Source organism: Lathyrus oleraceus, chromosome 5 (assembly GCF_024323335.1).
Source record: "Lathyrus oleraceus cultivar Zhongwan6 chromosome 5, CAAS_Psat_ZW6_1.0, whole genome shotgun sequence".
Classification (NCBI taxonomy): Eukaryota; Viridiplantae; Streptophyta; class Magnoliopsida; order Fabales; family Fabaceae; genus Lathyrus; species Lathyrus oleraceus.
Window position 1 is genome coordinate 160123037 of NC_066583.1, and position 22162 is coordinate 160145198.

At 31.0% G+C, this 22162-nt stretch overlaps 1 protein-coding gene across 6 annotated transcripts; it reads left to right on the forward strand.

Annotated features, from left to right (window-relative positions):
- The first annotated feature begins 880 nt into the window (after nt 1-880).
- LOC127080265 (UDP-rhamnose/UDP-galactose transporter 6) lies at nt 881-7195 on the forward strand. 6 transcript variants are annotated; one of them, XM_051020591.1, is made up of 7 exons: nt 893-1191; nt 1280-1352; nt 2216-2422; nt 3278-3462; nt 3557-3757; nt 4090-4251; nt 6621-7195. In XM_051020591.1, exons 3-7 carry the CDS (start codon nt 2293-2295, stop codon nt 6948-6950), a joined length of 1008 nt encoding a protein of 335 aa, XP_050876548.1. In that variant the 5' UTR covers nt 893-1191; nt 1280-1352; nt 2216-2292; the 3' UTR covers nt 6951-7195. The 6 variants fall into 6 exon arrangements, with proteins under 6 accessions (XP_050876545.1, XP_050876548.1, XP_050876549.1 ...); XM_051020592.1 differs by having other exon boundaries at nt 2249-2422; XM_051020588.1 differs by lacking the exon at nt 1280-1352 and having other exon boundaries at nt 881-1191; nt 2249-2422.
- Nucleotides 7196-22162: the final 14967 nt, after the last annotated feature.

Sequence of the window (22162 nt, forward strand, 5' to 3'; positions counted from 1 at the left end):
TCTATTGATTTAGCATACATTTATCTTCCGGTAGACTATCATTTTTCTCCATTACTAAACACACTAATGTATAACAACTAGTAATCAATAATAATGATAATTTGTCATTTAAAAAGTAAAGAAAGACAAATCTCAAAAATATTTTATATAAAGTAAACATAAAAATCATGTTTCAACAATTATCATATTTTTTTTGATATTTTTGATTTTCTAATAACAGAGACAAGAGATAATTTAATCTTTTTATAAATAGTAAAAAAAATTATTTTTGTCAATAGATATAATTTCTATAAGTATTGATTTTGGACATACTTATTTCAAAAATTTTAAAAATAATCTTACAGCATTATACCCAAAAAAATTTACAAATTTTTTTATTATAATTTTTTAATTGAAAAATAATTTAAATAATTATTTTTAAATATTTAAAAATCATTTTTGAGACATACACATCATATAAGTTTTATTATTTTAAATAGTTTTTTATAAAAATCATTTTTGAGATATATTTTTTTTATAAAACTTCAATAATATATATTTATTTTATAATATCAAAAATAATATTTTAATTTATAAAAAAATTTATAAACGTTTGTAATATTTTTTTTATTTATAAAAATCCTTTTTAAAAATAAAATTAAAAATTCATTTTAAAAAAATTAATGTCTTCTGTTTCATTTATTATAAATTTTACTAAATCAGTTAATTAATAAGAAATTGAAAACTAAAAAAGAAAATCAAACATTCCTAAATTTCTCAAAACTACTATTTGGTTTGATTTTTTAAAATTTCACTAGAATATATAGGAAGTTTTAATTATATAATTTATTGAATGAATCTAGTATAAAATAAATTTTCTTCCTATAATAGATAGCGGAAGAAGTATTAATTATATCTAATTAAGATTAAGATGCAGGCTAAAGCATGATGAAGTTGACTAATAATATTCTTTAATGAGATACCGTTTACTCTCTTCTACTTTCCCCGCAACTCACATTTCTTCGATCTCCGAATCTGGACGTTACAGAACCACCTTTAAAAACCCCCCAAATTCACCCGCAACTGAATCTCAAACCAAACAGAGAGAACGAAATTCTTCTGAATCGAGTTCTCTCTCAATCCGAAAACGACGTCGCTTTTCAAATTCTCGTCAACGCACACTCCACCATATCAACGCGCTCCTCTGGTTAGGTTTGTTTTTCAGATTCGTGAAAGTTTTCCGTGAATTTGTTTATGGTTTTATGTGTGATGATTGATAAGCCAGATTTGTTTGGATTAGGGATTTGTAGTGGTTTTGTAATTCCAGTGGCGTGGTGCTTGAGTAAGGATCGTGGATCTGTGTTGCTTTTTTGGCAAGTTATTTCTTAAGCTTTTGGAGTTGTAACTTTGTGATTTTGGTTAATTTGAAGTTCAAATCTGCTGTAATTTGTTTTGTATGATCGGAAGGAGTTATGGATCTGATGAGGATGTTGCTATTCCGAGTTCATTTTGTTGGTTATAGGTTTTTATTGATTGGATTTTGATTGGAGTTAAAAGAGATTCGCTGTTCATTTTATACAGGATTGTTTGTTTGGTTGTGTTATGACAAAGATTGACTATGAATGGATTGATTTTATGAAATTGATTCTTACTAGAAATGAGTTGAAGAAAGGTGATAGTTGAATAGTAAATTCAAAGGCTAAAATCAATTGTAGATGTTTAAAGCTACACATTATAGCTTCAAGTTAGAATCAATTCTTGAAGCAAGAAAGTGAAATCAAATATACACTGCATTGTTAGCTTCAATGTTTATTTGTCCATTCTTCTAACGTTGCCTATTTTAGAATTTCTGACTGAAAAAAGTGAAGGAGTCTCTGATAAGAAGTTTCTATTCAACTGTTTCTACCTTTTTTATATACAGATAATATAATGATGATTCTGCTCTAATGCAATTGTAATCCTTCTGAGTGGAGATATCAGTAAGAGTAGAAAAGATGCCATATTTGTTGTTGTGTTCCTTTGTTCATAATTTTCTTGTATATGGATATATTGATGTGGTCTAATTGGTTAAGGTAGCTTATTGCCCCCTCCTTTTACAAAAAAATAGCTAATTAATTTAAGAAACTGTTTTTTTTTTTTTTTCGAAATAAAATTAAAAACCACCTGTTGAGTGAAAATAGGAATTTTACTTCTACAAAAATATGTGCTTCTTTTGATGATTTTATTTTCCATACAGATAAAGCTGTGCGGTTTTGAACTTGTGGTGCAGGCCAGTGAAAAATCCAGTTTCTATATTGGAAGTTCTAGTTCAATATGTCATCTGCAAGCAAGGGTGATAGGAAGGCTTCCCTTGATGCAGCATCATGGTTGTTTAACGTGGTCACATCTGTGGCAATAATCCTTGTGAATAAAGCCCTAATGGCCACTTATGGTTTTAGCTTTGGTATGGCCCTTTCATAACTTTTCCCATTTTCTTACCCTCTTTTGAATCTTTGGCTGGTTAATCGTATACTTTAAAAATGTTGCGTTTTTTATCCATGTATTGTTTTAATATAAACTACTTTTTGTGCTTTCCTTTTTTGTGTGATACATGCACCTACATGTTTTGTGTACTATGGCGTCGAAAATATCGTAAAGGGTGGTATTTGATACTATGGTTGCTGGAAAACTATTATATAGGCTTTCAATAGTATACTCCTCAATTTAATTTCATTCTAATATGTTGTTGATTGTACTTTATCTGGCTGTTAGTTATTGATGGTGCTCGATATAAACTGAAGATTTGAAAAATGCATCTATTGTTCTTTGTAGTTGTTGAATAGGCCACTAGGGAAAGTTAGCATTGATTATGCTTGTAATTTATAAGCAGTACTATATTTAGTAAAAAAGAGTCATAGAAGCAATATCTGAGCTGAGTGTATGCTTTCTGATCGCATTCCAATGTTGTACAGCACACACTTTTTGTATTTGTGATGTTCAATCCAAAAATCTGAGCAAACTGTGCAATTTTTTTTACCAATCCAAAAAATTGGTTGTGCTATCTGAAATAGGCATGTAGAGGTTCCACTAGGTTAGCTTTTTGAAACAGTTGTGATTTTTGGTTATGTCCCACAGCTAATACAGTTTTAAGTACTGAGAATAGCATTGGATGATCAGTTAAAAATCTCTTCCATAATTACCCAACCAAAGAATAATGCAGTTTATGGTTTCTTCTAATGTAAATTGTAATGCTACGAATTGCTTCTGAACCACAGTGCTAGACTCCTGACATTCAAAATCATATAATGTTATTATGCAGCCACAACTTTAACTGGCATGCATTTTGCCACAACAACCTTGTTGACGATCATTCTTAAATCGCTGGGATATATCCAGACCTCTCATCTTCCAAAATCTGATATCATCAAATTTGTCTTATTTGCAAATTGCTCCATTGTTGGCATGAATGTGAGTTTAATGTGGAACTCTGTCGGTTTCTATCAGGTAAAATTTGGGCTTTTGGTTGAGTATTAAATTTTAAACTGTATGAAAAGATAAGCATTTATAATAGTTCTTCTCGTTGAAATGAAATTGTCAGATTGCTAAGCTGACTATGATTCCAGTATCGTGTCTCCTGGAAGTAGTCTTGGACAATGTGCGATATTCAAGGGATACAAAGCTTAGTATTGTCTTGGTTTTGGCTGGTGTTGCGGTCTGTACTGTCACCGATGTCAGCGTCAATACAAAGGGTTTCATAGCTGCTGTCATTGCAGTTTGTAGCACCGCATTGCAGCAGTATGTAAGTAACACGACACTATTTCAAACTTGAATCTTAATTGGGAGATAGAAACCAGTCAATTTGATTTCCATGTCACCAAGTCTGTTCAAGATTACTAATTCATTTCTAGGTTCATGATAATTGTAAGAATTAATAATGTATGAAGAATAAATTATCTTGTTATAGATTTAAAAATGAGAAATTGGGAAGCCTGCAACAAATTTCCTTGTTTTTCTACATTTATATCATAAGCAGTCTTTGATAAGTGATTATTATTTCTAACTCTTCCACTTTGGTTCAGGTTTCTCATGATCTAGGTTTTGTTGGGCTGATATTTTGTTACATTTGTGCAGTATGTGCATTTTCTTCAGAGGAAATATTCTATTGGATCATTTAACCTGTTGGGCCACACTGCACCAGCACAGGCAGCAAGTTTACTGCTAGTAGGCCCCTTTATGGACTATTGGTTGACAAACAAACGAGTTGATGCATATGATTATGGCTTGACATCCACTGTAAGTTTCTCTATTTCTTTTAGTTTTCTGTTATGAGGGGGATAAGGCTACTTGATAAGTTTATTTATGGGCCTGTTTGTTTAAGATTATCAAAATAATTTTTTAATGTTCGTGTGTATTAGAATTAGAGTTGGACCTTATTCATCCTTACAAAACCAACTTGCATTGTCTTCACTTATAAATACATATTCAGGTCATATATTGTACGATATATATTAACGTGTGAGTGGATATGTGGGTGATTAGATAACAAAAATCTAATAGGTGGTGGTCCGCCTGATCTTAAACGAGGCTCTGATAGGTATCTTAGAATTAGAGTTTGACTTTGGTCTAACTCATCCATACAAAATCTGTTTGTAAGGTGAGGATTGTCACTCTATATAAAAGGTTTTCAAATTCTATCTATAACCAATGTGGGACTTAGGATTTTTTTAATACGCCTCCTCGCTCCGAACACTATTGGGCTTGGTGCGTGGATATATAAACCGTGGGTGGTCCAAATTGTCAAAATCATTCATGTGAAAGTTAAAAGTTAATTTAATTTAATTAGCTTTTGATCGAAATCATTTTAATAAAAGAGAGAGAAATACAAAATCAAATTATTTTTTTTACAATTATTTTTTGTAGCAAACCAAATGCCACAATTAAGGCCCCTAGTTGCCTTAATTGCAGCATTTGGCTTGCCTTCATTGCAGCCCCAACACCTTCATTGTGTTGGGTTTGAAGGGGGTGAATTTAGCTCCACATTGCTTAGAGATATGACATGTGACAATCCTCACCTTGTAAAGTCGGTTTTGTAGGGATGAGTTAGGCTTAACCCAAATTCTAAGATGATATCAGAGCCTATCCTAGATCCGAGAGTGTGTTGGAATTTCCGCCTTAATTGTCGTCCGCCCCTCGTCGCCTTAATTGCGACATTTGGTTTGGCTTCATTGCAGCCCCCAACACCTTTATTGTGTTGGGTTTGAGGGGGTGAATTTAATCTCACATTGCTTAGATATATGGCCTGTGATGTGTGTATAAGTAAGGGTAATCCTCACCTTGCAAGTCGGTTATGTAGGGATGAGTTAGGCCCAATCCAAATTTTAATTGAAACAAACATAAAATAGTTCTTTTCTTGAAAGTTTCCAAAGATGTCTATAAAGTTTCTGAGATTAGACATGTCCCCATTTTTCACACTAGTCGGTGTTAACACTCATATGACACATAAGTGTCGAGAAAACAAATTCTAAAGTTCATAGTTGCCTTAATTAATATTTAATAGCAGTGTCGCCGATTGTGTCATTTCAAGTATATGTGTCAAAATCTGTGTTTCATAGCTAGTATCATTTTAGGGGAAATTAAACTCTCCTCCCCTAAGGTCTATTGAAATGACACCGGCACCCCATTAGTTTTAAAATATACACTATCCTCTCCTATGTTTTCATTAAATAGACATACACTTAGAAGCAAAAACTTGCTATTAGCCTAAAATCCTTTCTCACACATTATTAGAAGCAAAAACTTCACCTTGACCTTGGTGGACTGAAAATTTAAAGATGAATCTAGAAGTTAACAGAAAATAAACAATGTTAATGGGGAAGGGAGGTGGTTATCATTTAACGAGAACTTAGGGGAAGTTAGTGTAGATTTTAAAACTAGAGGGGGTGTCGGTGTCTTTTTAATAGACCTTATAGGAGATGAGTGTAATTTCCCCGAATTTTTTGTATCTTGTGCTCCCATGTATGACTTCTGGGAGGTTTGTGTTTTATCTATCTATACCCTGAATTGCCAATTATGCTTTCTTCAATGATTTCCTGGGCTTATGATATTGCTCTAGTCAAAAGCTGAGATGTATTAGTAGTATAAGTATCCCTACAAGACCATCCGTTTAAATTTACTTTTATCACTTCACTTGTGTCATGCATAAATCATCATTTAATTAACAAAAGCTCTGTATACTTGACAATTTAGACTCGTGAGTAACTAGTTACTAACAATTTATACTAAATTTATAAGGGCCCATCCCTGGCATACCTTAGAACCAGATCTGGCTCTACCAATAATTCTCTACCTTTTTGGACTTGGGTCCTATCCCTTGGCCATAGGACAAACACTGTCACTTTTTAGAAACACAAATTTATTCTGTGGAGACAAACTGTATACTGTGCATGGACTTAAACTCTGCAATCTGCACGTTTTTGCTCGTTTCTTTCTTAAAATGACCCTGACATTCACCTTAGGAAAAAAGAAGGATTTGAATTGGCATACACTTTTATGACAACTTTATAAATACTGTACATTGTACCTTCTCTCATAAAAACAACCATGATTACTGTTATTACTGCTGGAAAACTATTATTAAACTGATCTGCTCCTGGTGTCTGCAGTTGTTCATTATTCTGTCTTGCACTATCGCGGTAGGGACGAATCTCAGTCAGTTCATCTGCATTGGTAGGTTTACGGCTGTATCATTCCAAGTCCTTGGTCATATGAAGACTATTCTGGTCCTATTCATGGGATTCATTTTCTTTGGAAAAGAGGGCCTCAACCTACATGTTGTTCTAGGCATGGCAATTGCAATAGCAGGAATGATTTGGTATGGAAATGCTTCTTCTAAGCCTGGAGGAAAAGAGCGTCGTAGCTTTTCCCTTCCTACCGCCAAAACACAAGATTATGCTGCACTGCCTGTGTCATCTGAATCAGTTGAGAAGGTATAGAAAATAGTAAGGCTCACAAGAAAGAAAGTGATTAAACCTTTGGGAAGTGCATAGGAAAAGCATGCGCCTGATTCATTTTCTTTATACCTAGAGGGAATTCCCAATTATTTATAGATCATATTTGACATATCTCTACCATTTGTGTTAAGGAATTGTTTGGGAGGGAGAAGAACTCTTATTTTGGAAGAGGGATTAAATTATGTTCCAATTTTTTTTATAATAGAAAATGTTACTGTTACTTTTTATAGTGAAGAGTTATTCCATTTGTCTTCCATGGTTGGCACTTGTCAACTTTTTGCTTCTGATGACTGACTCTGACTTTGTTGGGAGTTCAAACGTAGGAATCTTGACTGGTAATTGACCAATGATTGTGGAAGATGATTTCGTGCAGTCACATTCAACGCATTCGTAATCGTCTGATCATGATCGAATAGTTGATATTCAATTTTGATATTTAAACCAGAAAATGAAAAGTAATTTGTTTCTATTTTAAATCGTCCTCCTGATCAAGATCAAATAGTCATAGAAGTTCCGAATGCATGAATGGCCAATAATTATGCATGAACAAGCTGACTGCAGTGGATCTTATTTCATTAATTTTAGTGTCAATAGGTTGTGGTTAGACTCCTAAGAATAGAGAGAATTTTTCTTGTCCTTGAAAACACTAACCAGTACCTTTTGAGAAATTTATAGTGAAAATTTATAAGAATAACATTCAATGTTATCAAAATATAGTACGTTTCTAATAATAGAGTACCAATTAAAGATAATACTATAATAAAAATGGAGTATAGCTCCGTTTTCAAATACATTGCTGCCCTAAAACAGGGCTACCCTTTTCACCTGGGGTGAAAATTAAAAAATATCTATAGAATTTAAAGATATATTTCTGGACAACATCCATTTTTCATAAAATTGAACGCAAACGAGTGAGATGCATATTTGAATACATCTTAATATTTTTTATAAAAAAAAGTATTTATTGATATGCACATCGTAAAATACTTTGATGTTTTTCTTTAAATTTAATATGAAATGTATTTGGATATGTATATTCAGAATCACACTGAATCAAAAGCACACAAGAAACTATGTAAGCATATACATAATGTAAATCATAAAATCTGTAAATAGAAATAATCGACATTTACACTATTGTTGAATATATATTACTTATATATTAAATCCTATCGAGATTACATTGTTAAATAAACCAGCTCAATGAAAAACGGTTAATAAATGAGTTCAGGATTGTTTTCAAAGATGCATATCCGAATTCATCATAAAAGTTTTACATATACATTCCGGATCAATTTTTAACAAAATAGAATGACGATTTAATTTACGCAGGATGAGATGATTTAAGGTGTGTCATACGATTTTTATAAGTTTTCAGATGTTTTCAAAGATTTATCTCGGGAAAAACCCGAAATCTTATAGTGGAAAAAGAAAACCCCAAAACAAATATGTGGGCTATAATGGTGAAGCCAATGGCAATACATGAATATGGACCTAGTTCCGTTCCTAAGGATTTCGTTAGGTATGGGAAATTTTAGAGTGACATATACACCCGAGTTCAAAAAAGTAATAACTTGCTCAATTCAGTGAATAATTATGAATGGAACTATTTCTATATTTTGTTAGAAATTTTCATCAAGGATCAAAAAGAGGATAACGGTCTCTTATATTTGATACTAACTCTGATCTCTAATTTACCTTCACACGATGAATAACCTTTTTTTTATAAATGACTTTTCATGTAATCGTGAATATTTAATAATTTTATGTATTAAGACATTAATCTTCTAATTTTTTTCAATTTTTTGACTAAACATTTAAAAGGAAATAATAGTATATTAGTACTAGTACTTCAATAAGTTGTTTGTACCAGTAAGTTATGGCCAATGCTGAAGAAAAAGAAGAAGAAAAAAAAAGCAGAATAAATGCTTAACGTTATGTTAGGTGAGGTAAGGGGTAACGTAATATTGAATAATTGAAGTTCGAGATTCACTTGCTATGGTCCCCAACAACAGGTAGATCTGCAAATTAAACACTTCACTTTTAAGAGATTGGGCAAGCAAGACATATACATGTATTAAAAGCCTGATTTTCTGAAACATGGGGAATGATGCATTCATGCACAAACAGTGAAAATTAAGTTCTATTTTGACATTTAAGGCCTCATGTACCAACACTTCAGACCACCACCTGGTTCTGTCCACACTCCTAATTTTTTGATTCTTTTCTTTTTCTCTAGGGTAATTAAAATCTAACTTTTTTACTACTAGTACTACACATTTACAATTATAGTACACATTATAAGGACTTGTTGGTTTCTATTTTTTATTTTATGAGTTGGAATCAAATTGGTTCAAGTTTTTACAACACTCACACATATGGATCAACATTGTGCATAAGTGGTATATTTGAGACATGATACAATTTTTTAAAAATGAAATGTTATTAAACTTAAATTTATAACTATTATGTATATTTTAAAAAAATAATGTTATAAAGCATCTCTCTCATAAAAAAAATGTCACAAGTAAGAGTTTTTAAGAAAATAATTAAATACGTTAATTTTAATAATAGAATTGATACTATTTAATATAATATATTATTTAATATAATATACTACTTCATCCGTCTCATAAAAGTATCTTATTTGTACTTTTTCTCCGTCTCAAAATAATTGTTCTTTTACAATATCAATGCAACATTTATTATTATTATTATTATTTTCCAATATCATACTTCTATTTATTAATTTTTATTTTATCCAACTACTATTTTAACTATAATTAATAGGAATATTATAATAAATGATATTAATTTTATCATCAATATCAATACATCCAATCATTTTCTTAAGCACTGTGAATTGTTCGCATTGGATATTTTTTATGAGACGGAGGGGGTAATTAATAATTATAGTCATTGGAAGAGTTGAATACACTTAAAAGTTAATAAAAAAATATATATTAGTAAAAATATGATAATAAATATTGTATTGATATTGTAAAGATATAATTATTTTAAAAAAACATAATTGAAATATTTTTTATAAAAAGAAGATAATAAATTAAATTGAATAAAAAATAATTATTTATGGTGAATATTGTTAAATGTAATTCAAATTCAAGTTGTTTAGTTTCAGTTTCATTTGAGTTACATAGTTTCAGTTTCATTTGATTTGCATTTGAGTTTGTGCTAGAGCATATAAATTGAAAGTAGTTACAATTGAAAACAGAGAAATTGAGTTTGTTGAGATTGAAAAATTCTCTTATAGTTAGTTAAATTCTCTCTCTCTCTCTCTCTCTCTCTCTATATATATATATATATATATATATAGAGAGAGAGAGAGAGGTTTAGTGCTACAACTATAACATGATTGGCCATTTTGTTGTTGATTCACTACTACAAATAATAGATTTCATGATAATGATTTCACCTCACATATCGAAAAACCGATGTATAATTCCTGGACGCGCCCTATTTTTTTTAAATATACAATATATTTCGTCAATTATTTTGAAAACCGAGAGGTAAACTTATTAAGTGTACATGCTTTGAATCCCTACAGCTTCAGTTTATGTTTTTATCTCATTAAAAGTGATGCCTTCTTGAATACTTTATTTTTAATCTAAAAATACGCCACTCTTCACCTCCGTTTTATTCCCAACTGAGGTAAATATGTTTCTCTGATATATATAGCTTTAGCTTGTAGCATTCATTTTGACTTGTCTAAACAACACAAACATAACCCTAACGAAGAGCCCTTAATAAAAAGCCCAAAACAACGAGAGTCATAAACACATATCATCTTCAATATAAAGATGTTATATGTTTAGTGCTCTCGTTTCTTCTTCAGAGATCCATAGCATTTTCGTTTACTTCTTCTTCAGAGATCTGGTACGTCAAACATCACCACTCATATTGTTGTCATATTGTTGTTGTTTCTTTTGTTGTTGAGATCCGGAACCCTAGAGGGTTTCATGTTGTTGTTGTTATTTATGTTGTTTTTTTAGATGTTGTTGTTCTTGTTGTTGAGACCCTAAATCCTAGAGGTTGTTTATTGATGTTATTGTTGTTGATGTTGTTGTTGTTGTTGATGATGTTGTTGTTGATTGTTTTTTTTGTGTGATTGTTGTTTAATGTGTAAGTTGTTGTTTTTGAGTTGAATTTATTAAATCTATATGTTGTATTTTAGTTGTTCTTATTGTGTTTGAGTTTGAGATTGATATTGATATTGAGATTATATTTTTTTGTGATTCTCTGTGCAACTCTCATCTTGTTCCGTCGAGTTGAGTGTATTATATCTAATGTCGATTGTTTGTTTCACTAACCCCTTTTTGAACATATAACCTATTAAATTTTGGAAATAACCATATGAAAAATTATGTTATATCTAAAACTTATCTTACACTGATTAATGACTTTATAGCATTCTGCAACTCATGATTTATCTCATGTTGTTTTATCATTAAAATCTCTCCAATACTTCTAGTTTTCGTTCAAATTTCTTCCATATTTGTTCATTTTTCAAAGCATCAAATTTCATACTTTCAAGAATAAATTAGTAGAAAAGGAAGTATTGAATAAATAACTTAAAATATTGAAGATATTTTAACCATAAAAGAGCGTGAGATGAAAGATGAGTTGCATGATGCTTCAAAATCACTAATCAATGTAAGTTGTTCTTCAAATATAACACAATTATTCATATAATTATTTTCCTAACCAATTTTGAGAATTTATATGTGAAGTATAATGTTTAGTGAAATAAGCAATGCACATTAGATTTAATAAACTCAAAATTGTTGTACCCGCCAATTTTATGAGATAACCGAGGTGAAAAATGTGGTATATCCGTCGGTGAAATGTCAAAACTAAGGGGACATGTGTTTTTGCCATTTCAGAATTTCAAAAAAGTCTCCATGGGGATCGAACTCATGACCTTTACACATACCCGTCGGGTTTTTTTTAAACCGAGAGGTAAAGTGATTTTTTATTACGCCCTTCGTTATCTCGCCCGTCAAAATCGAGCTAAGACCTCTTTTTCAATCGAGGTAAAAGGCGTTTTTTGTTGAGATTAAAAAATTATATTATAGTTAGATACTTTACTCTCTCTCTCTCTCTCTCTCTCTCTCTCTCTCTCTCTCTCTCTCTCTATATATATATATATATATATATATATATATATATATATATATATATATATATATATATAATTATTTCAATCTTCATCATCTTCTTATTCTTCTTGTGCATTAATGGAGTTTCATTGTTAACTCCAACAAATATACTATCATAAGCGATTTTTATTGGTTATCATATATGCATGAGGATTATGATTATAATTATGATTATGGCAATTACTTAAATTTGATATGGAAGATACCTTTTACCTAGAGTTTATTTTTTATTCGACATATTTGTCATTCCTCTATGTCAACTAAGTATGTCCTACAACATTGAGCTATTAATGTTTCTCATAGATATCTTTATTGTGTTGGAAATATCAAAATTATTATTTGTTGCTTACTACTTTGTTTGCAAGTTGTATCTATTTAACGTGAGTGTGACTCTAGGTTATTTTTGAAGTTGATATTGTGAATTTCTTAAACTCTATACAAAATGTAGTTACAAAGATAGGTAGTGTAGCTCCTTTTATTATGTACAATATGTGGTGTACATGAAATAAATCTGTTTATGAAGGAGCACATCTACGATTGTTTTGATTTTTCTGCAACATCACATATCACAACCCACATTTGGTAACTTGAATATATATTCCTCTATGTGGCTTCTAAGAGAAGTGTGTCGAAAACATAATGGCAATGATAATTTGGTTCTAAATGTTGATAGTAGTATATTAACAAACTTAAGACAAATAGTTTATGGTGGCCTATTGTGTAACTTGAATGAATGGTTGATTTCAATTTGATTATTAAGGTAATGTGGTTGATTATTAAGGTAATGTGGTATTGTCAAACATTTTACATGCAATAATTCAAGTCGTTAATGAGAATTATTCTATGTTAAAAGACAAACTTTAATAAAATTAAGTTTTTTTTTTACTCCCTATATGTCGTCCAATTAACAACAAAGAAAACACTGGGATTTCATCACTATGTTAACCTCTTTGAATTAATTCAAAGTTATCTAATTAAGGGTTATCTAGTTAAGGATTAAGACATCTCTATCAACCAAACTCTCATATAAGGAAATCTTGTGCAGATATTCTAGTCAAGTTAGAGGCTAAGCACATGAGATCTATTGTGATGGTATATGAGAAGTTGTCTTATCTCTATTCAACGTTTTTAGCGGATGTTGCAACATGATCTTATTGGTAGAAATCAAGTAGCCTCTGCGCGTAACTAAAAAGACTAATTTTTCGAGTTAGGGAGGACTTTAATGAGTCACTATTACAAATATTATATTTTATGACAACATTTTCACCTCGTTTAACAAAAATCCGAGGCATAATTCTTAGACGTGCCAAATTATTTTTTCTTTAAAAAATATTTATTATTCCATTGGTTATTAGTAAATAATCGAGGGGTAAATTAATTCATGGTACTTTCTTCGAATCCTAGCAACTGCCGTTTATATTTTTATTTCATTAAAACTGATGTCTTTCTGTTTATTTTATTTTTTATTTAAATATTAATTACTCTACTCCTTCAGTTAGTTTAATAAGTGAGAGATATGATACCAAGTTTTAACTATAAATGAATTTGTTCACTTAGTAGTATCCTAAACCTAACTCATTTACAACCGCTACATACTCATAGGCATCATTCTTCGGGATGGATTGCAAGACAAAAAAATAATTTGGTTCTATGTTGTTGTTCTTCTAACACCAACCTCGAACAAAATTTTTTTTTGTTCTTACAATTTATCTCACATAATAGTGTTATTTTTGTTTTTGTTTATGTTGTTGTTGTTGTTATTGTTGTTGTTTCCATGTCTTACTAACGTTGAATGGTAAAAGAAAACATTGTTATATTTTGGAATAAATTTCCAATGTTGTCAGTCAAAGAAACTATTCTATAATATATTGTTTTCTTCAGTTGACAATATTAAAAAATTTATTGCTAATCATATTGTAATTTTGTTAGTTTAAAAAAACAAGATCTTGAAATTTTTGTTTAGAACATATTCTTTTTGTTTAATCATTTCAACACACAAATAAATTGGTTAGTGGTAAAAATATTGAAAAAATAAAATAATACATGTTACTTTCAGGTTTTTTTCATTCACCATTTTTTTTGCAATAGAAGTAATCTATTACCTCGGTATTTTTAAAAACCAGAGGAAAAACTTCCTATTTTATTTTATTTTTTATTTTAAAAAGAAAAAACCTTTTACCTACACTCAACCGAAGGGTATAGTAAGCGAGTTTATTGAGTTTCTTTGTCGACCATAAACAAATATTTATTGTCCACTTATATAGGATCACCACTCTTGAAACTGCCATCTCATTAATCCATAAGTAACTGTCGCGCACCGAAAAGTACATAGTCTCCATTGAACTTTATTTATTCCAAAGGAAAAGGAAAATATCAATAAAACCCATAAAATATGGTCGTCACAACCAAGAGCGGATTCGGGAGTCGATTATGCAAAGGGAATGTATTAGCGCCCCTCATATCCATTGTACTCAACGGGAACCGTTTTGTTTGTCATATGCATGGATGAGTGTTACTATCTAAAGGTTACTTGCGATTGGTTTAAGGAGAAAAACTGATTTATTAATTAGTGTGCTCGCCAAGGATTCAGATCATCGTGCCTACTTATTCTCATAATGCAATGAGAAAATCAGAGCTTCGTAGTTCATGGTAGAAAATACAGATTTGTTGATTATTTTTATTGAACGATGTTAACATTCACATTCTAGCAGTTAAATGTTGCTTGTATGCTTATGAATGGGAGACTTAAGAATTTATTTGTGCTAGAATGGATGCGCTTGGATTGTATTCTAGCAGTTAAACGTTGCTTGTATGCTCGCGCGTGAGAGGCTTTAAGCATCGTTCATTTTGCGGTAGAACGGAAATAACATATCCTTTGTGAAAAGGTTTTGACTGCCCTAAGACAAAAAATTGGATTTGATGGGTTGTGATTGATTTTAGAGTGAGAGTGTTTATCGGTAATTTCTGACAAACAACCACTAGTCTTCCAATATTATAGATTTTGGTAACTCACAGGATCAACTAGATTGATCCTAGGACATGTGTCTCAAGAACTATTATTATGGTGATTTGACTCATGATTAAGTTTGTTTCTGGTTTATGAATAGTGAAAGGTGTTTTGATAATAATTCTAAACGAAATTTATGACTTTATAGGCAAAGAGTAAATGGTAGTAACTTTTGTAGGAAAGGGTTTTTAAAGATAACGAAAGTACTTGGCAAAGGTGAAGATAAATAACTTGAAGTAAACATTTCAAGTTTTGAGAAAGTGCTGGAAACGAAAGCTTGGCGAAATGTAAATGCAAAGGTAAAAATGATGATAAAATGCTGAAAATAAAGGCAATTCGACAGAAGAAAAGACAGTAAATGATTTCAATTTAAATAACTTGCATAAAATAGATAACATGAACGAAATTATGGTGTTCTTCATACATACATTTTCAGCATAAAACTCTTTTCTCTCGCTCTGGTACTTTGAGTATTTTTGTGAATTTTTGTATATCTGTTTGAACACACCTCGAAATCTAAAACTAAGACCCTACTTATAACAATTCGACCTTAACGGTCATTACACAGATGACTGCCACGTTCGACATTTCCAAGCGTTGCATGTATCAGATGCTTCCACGCGTTGGCCTGACGAAACTGCTTCGTTTAAATTTCAAATCTTTCCCGCTCGAAGCTTCGAATCTGTCAAACGCCTACGTCGAAGAGAACTTGTGGAGATCCAAAAAATCTTCTAAGTCTTAGGCTTCGACAAGAAAGGTTTGTTTATCCAAGGAAAAGAATTCAACAAATAGCTTCGACACAACCATTTTTATTTATTCTCCAAAACATAATACTTCCAAAGAACTTCACCTATTTGTCGAAATCTCCAGCTAACAGAGAGACAAGTATCAGACCACAAGCTATGTACGCTCGGTAATCCGAGTACTCGGGAGTTGAAATGACAAGTGCATCCTAACCTCTCTTTTTCATCCCAAGAGTATTTTTTGTTTATTGAAATTAGTGAGGCGAGTTTAATCATTGATACTTAGACGGAGAAAAACATCTAACCACATGCTAACTACGACCATCAATTAGGATACTCGGGAGCTGAAAGGACAATTGTATCCTGACCTCTCTTTTTCGCCCTAAGAGGACCGAATTAAATCCATTTTATTTTTAAGTGTTTTGAATGGAAGACAAGCATCGGACCACAAGCTAAGCACGACCGACAACCCAAGTACTTGAGAAATGGTGTGTACAAGTACGTACACGGTACCCCATCCTTTTTTCATCCGGTTTATTATAAAAATGTTTTGGAAATGACTTGACATTAGATCAATTGTTTGAGATTGAATATGAAAATTGTGTGAATTAAATGGAAGAGGAATTTGATGTTAGATCAAACACTCGCTCACATTCAATTAAGTTTGATTTGGAAAAACACTTGATGTTGGATCAAGTTTATTTTTGTTCTTTTGGAAAAGGTTATTTTTACCTCGCTTTTGATTATTTCTTGGTTAATGAGTGAGGAAAGCGATAAAAGTGTTACATGCTCATGGGAGTGGGGTACATTTTGATCAAATGGAGGATAATCATACACCATATAAAATTCAACCATGCACATAAGAATCATTAAAGTGATAAAATAAACCATTCATACATGTAATCAAGAGTAAAAGATTTAATTTCTAATGAGTTCTAATTGAAAATTAAAGAGCTAAACTCTAAAATAAATTCAATTAAAATCTAAAGTAGAAATCCATCATAATTAAACTAACCATTTTTAATGTGTATTTTTTATGACTTAACGTGGTATTGCAAAATGAAATTAAGCATGTAGGAACCTAACTTCTAATGAATTTTATTGAAGAATTAAAGAAACTCATACAATTAAATTCAAATAAATTCTAAAAGAGAAAATGCTCTAATTAACCATGACACATGAATTTACTATGAATTTACATGAATTAAAATATGCATGTTTATGATTTGAAAGCATAGCAAAAATTGCCAAAAGAATGATAAAAAATAAGAAATAAAAGAAAAGCAGTTAAATCTGCAGGGGTGCATAAACCAGAGGGTGTGCAGCCTGGAAATAGAGACTTTGGGCCTAACAGATAAGGCCCAAACACAACGTGTTGTTGTTAGGTTCAACAAAGATGCACTAAGCAAAATAGAGGTGTGAAGAGCAAAACAGTGGGCTTAGGGGCCTAAGCCCAACTGGAATTGCAAGGGAAAAAAGAAAAATTCAACAAAGTTTTTCTTCATCTCTACACATCATGTTCTTCTTTCAAGACCAAAAAGTCACCACCACCGGAGCTCTTGCTCCACCACGCTAGAGGCGGCGGAGTTGGCCGGAATTAAGAAATATCACCACTAATCTATTCCTCTCAACCTCCTCTATCCTAATCTCTCATCAATTCTTCCCAAAGAATAATCAATTATGTAAATTGAAGCAATAAAGATATGGACCCTAACCATGAAAACTGAAATTAAATGGAAGTGGAGAAGAATCAAGCCACCGAACCTTGTGGCTTTGATTCTCCAATGCACAAGCTACATTCTGATATTAAAAATTCAGCAAACAAAAAGAAATAAAAATGCACCGACCTGCAAGACGGAGTATGGTCTTGAAATTTGCTGAAATTTGAAGGTGATGAAGATGAAGAAAACATATGTATGCTACTTTGAACCTTTAATCTTCTACTTCTGCTATGAACGTCTTCTCTTCAAGAATTAGCTCTGAAAATTCTGAATTGAATTGTTGTTATTGATGTTGATTATATGAGTGCAAGAGTAGTGCGGAATGTAGGAGGTTCAGCTCAATTGGTGACAAACTTCAAGGTGAAGTTGACTCTGATGGTGATAGAGCTTTAGTGTAGGGAGAGGAATTGGAGAAGATGAGTTGAGATAATGAAAATTGAATTTGCAATGAGTGATTATAGTCTTTGGTTGACGATTAAGCCTTTATATTTAAGAGAGTGATGAGCTTATATAGATGCATTTCCCAACTGTTTTGGTCAGATCTTCCGGGAAGCGGCAGTTGGAAGATAGGGCAGCGGTTAGTGTTAAGTGTTCTCATGAGAAAGTTGGTTATGAAATTAATGGTGTTAATGAGCTGTTAGGTTGTTAGTTGGAACTGTCATGGGAGTTATAAATGGGACTGTTATGAAAAATTGGTGAGGTTAGTGTAGCTCATGTGTTGATGAGTGTTAGCGCATGATATGGATGGTATTTGTTGTTATGTGTTGTTGCATAATTTCATTGGCCTTGAATGTGAAGTGATGCATGAATTGGAAATGGTTTGGAATGATTGAATGGCACTACAATGCTGAAAATTGCCTATTTTCTGCTACCGGTGCTGGTGTAACCGATTACTAGACATGGCGTAACCGGTTACATGCACGAAAACATGTGTTTCTAGGCTATTTTTTGGTTGTTCAAAGCAAGTGTAAGCGGTTACCTGGTTATGCGTAACCGGTTACACAATCGAAAATGAGTGAAAAATGACTACTGAAAATGTTGAAAAGGCATGCGTAATCAGTTACACTGATTTGTGTAACCTTTACCAAAATGCAAGTTGGCTTTTCTGGGCATGCTGAAGGGTTTAAATGGTAAGTGTAAAAGGTTACCTGATTCTTGGTAACCGGTTACCAACATGAAACTTGGTTTTTTGATGTTTTGTATTGGCTCATGCATATTGTCTTAACCTTTGTGATTCATTGTGTACTGAATATGGTATGTTCTTGCAGGTTTGTCACATGGTATGAACAACACTCTAACACGTCATGGAAGTTTAAAAGTGGAGGATTAATGAATGGATGAAGTACGTAGTGTCTAGGATGGTCACTTGACTTTGGTCAACCATTTGACAAAAAAGTCAACTGTGGGTAAATGATGTAAAATAATGTAATTTGGTCTTCAGGAACCTTTTTGTAATTGAATGTTGAACATTTGAAATGGAAAATGACCCTCTTACAACGTCTTGTGTTTGAATACTTTAACTTATCCCTGAATAAACTTGAATGAATCTTGAATTATTTGACTTGACTTTGAGTTGCAAAGTCTTGTGTTGAATCCATGCAAAATGACCAAGTTCATAAAAGTATAGCCAATCACACTTGTAGTTCATAAAAGAATAGATAATCACACTTGTAGTTCATAATCAGATCCAATGCCACAATTAAGTGTAACACCAAAATACCATGAGCTTGATTCTTAAGAACACCATGAAAAGGAACTTATCTGATACTTGTGCCATGAACACCAACCTTTGAAATAATTATGTTTATCCAAGAAGTGCAATTGTACATGAATGAATATGGCATGAATATGCAGATGAGTTTAGGGTCAAAAGTCAGATAAAAATTAAAAGGGGAGGATGAAGTTTGGGATATGACAGTAACATTAGCAATCTGTGTGAAACTGTCACGATAACCATTAAGAATACAAATTCCACAATATATATCTCAATATATAAAAATATTAGGAATGAAAAAAGTGAAACGTAAAGGAGCTTGAAAAAAGTCTTTCTAATGGATGGCAAGAGCAGAAAAGATTATTGGTTCAAGATTTGTGTTATTTACATAATCTCTTAGCTTTATACATGATAAATTAATGACAAAATTACACTAGAGGCCATTTAAATTATTTTTTTATAACATGTTGGTCCTTTAAGTTTTTTTTTTGTAACAATTTGGTCCTTTAGAGTCGTTTCTACATCCCTTTTTCACATTTTGAACATTTAGAAATATATGCCTGTTCCATTTCTGGTTGCACTTCATCATTTTTACATCACTCAAAATAATTTCATCCACAATTGACACCTTCATCCTGTTAAAAAAGGGTAACGATGCACACGCTTGGTAAATTAAAGGACCAAGTTGTTATAAAAAAACTAAAAGGACCAACCTCTTACAATAAAAAAAACTTAAAGGACCTTTGGTGTAGTTTTGTATAAATTAATTTTCTTATCTAACATTTGTTTTAATTTTTTATATCCTGAAACATATTTATCATTATATATATATATATATATATATATATATATATATATATATATATATATATATATATATATATATATATATATATATATATATATATATAACATTTCATCTCGGTTATTTTTATAACTGATAGGTAAAATTGTATGTTTTTTTTATAAAATACGAAATTGTAATTGTTGGGGTTCGAACTCATGTGCAATATATGTTTTTCCTTGATTATTTAACAATCGAGTGTTAATGTGAGAATTTTTCATGACGCTCTTCGTTACTTCGTCTATGAAAGCAAGATAAAAACTCTTTTCAGCCGAGGTAAAATCAATTTTTCGTTGTAGTGATGCTAAAACTTTTATTCAAAAGAATTTAACATTATTGCTTATCTAAGACTGAGTTTGAACCTATAATATATGATTAAGTTGAAAAAAATCATTTGACTGATTAAAGTCTCACATTGTCTATAAATAAATGAAATGTTGGATTTATAAGAGAGATGACCCATTTACATATCACCTTAAGGTTTTGGGTTGAGATGTGGTGTCTCCTTCTCTTGTGGTCTTGGAGCATTAGTTCCATTGATGCTCCCGACTCTCTCGAACTCTTCAAAAGTGGTATCAGAGTCGTGGTTCGATTTTATGGGGGAGTGAGAGCTGGATCAGGTATTGGATCTTGTTGTAGGATGTGAGAGACTCGGACTTGTGGGAGAGAATGTTTGATGCAAGTGTGAGTGATTAAAGTCCCATGTTGCCTATAAACGAATGTAATGTTGAATTTATAAGAGAGATAATTCATTTACTTATTATCTTAAAATTTTGGATTAAGATGTGATGTCTCTTTTATGGTCCTAAAACATTAGTTACATTGAGACTCCCGATTTTCTCATACTCTCCCACAATATTAAAACATTTTTTTTTCTTTCAAAACTAAAATACCTGCTATTTACTATGATATACTATCTTCCTACAATATGTATATTTAATGTAATTAATATTTTTTACTTTACTCTTGAAAGTGAGTTTATTAGTTTAAATAAACTAAATCTAAAATAAGTGAAAGTGGCATTTATTATCAGACAGAGAGGATAATTTACTGCAAGATGAAATTGAGATTAATGAATCTTGGAACAAAAGTGTTGTTTTTTTAATAAAATATATTAAATAAAATTTATTTTATTCTCATTGTTAATTTGTATCGATAAAAATTTATAATCTTAAATTTATTATTTATTTTTATTAAATATATTTATAGTTTGAGTTAAGTTCATTTTAGTTTTGATTATATTGTGTCTAAAAGTCTTTAGTTAACAGTTTTAATAAAAAAAAATATATATTTCAAGAATTATACTATAGCAAGAATAAATGTAATAATTCAACTAATATATTTTAATTGAGTTAAATGAATGTATATTATTATTCTAAAATTTAATATGTAACCACAATATTTATTTAAATAAATTATTAACCAAAAGTTAATTTGTGTTTATTTGTTAAAATGGAACTAGCCTTTTTTTTTAAAATTAATTATTAAAAGTAAAATTTTAAAAATTATTATAATCAGTTTTTTATTCAAATTTATAGTTTATTTTCAGATTTTAAATTATAAAAAACATTTTTTTTTGTAAATAAATTGTACTAACAAACATGCTTTATATCGTATAAAAAACAAATAAATTTCTTCAGAAAAAGTTCTACATTTTTTAGAGGGAGTTTTCCAGTAATTACTCGTTCATTAAATTTCTGAAAGATAGTCGTTATAAAAAAAAAGAGAAAAAAATAGTGATTGGGTGATTGGAATTTGGGTACAATGAGTTTTGTTTTGTTTACCATGAAAATAAACATTGTCCGATGATGATGGAGAAATGGTTGTTGTGTTGAAGACAATAGAGAGGAATCCCTGTGACGAATCCGTTATGGTTGCAGAATCATATCACCAATCATGTTTTTCTTAGGCTTATCTATGTCGGTCACATTACTCCTGGCTGAAAGATACTACTACCTACTTTATGTTAGTAACAAATTTTCCCTACA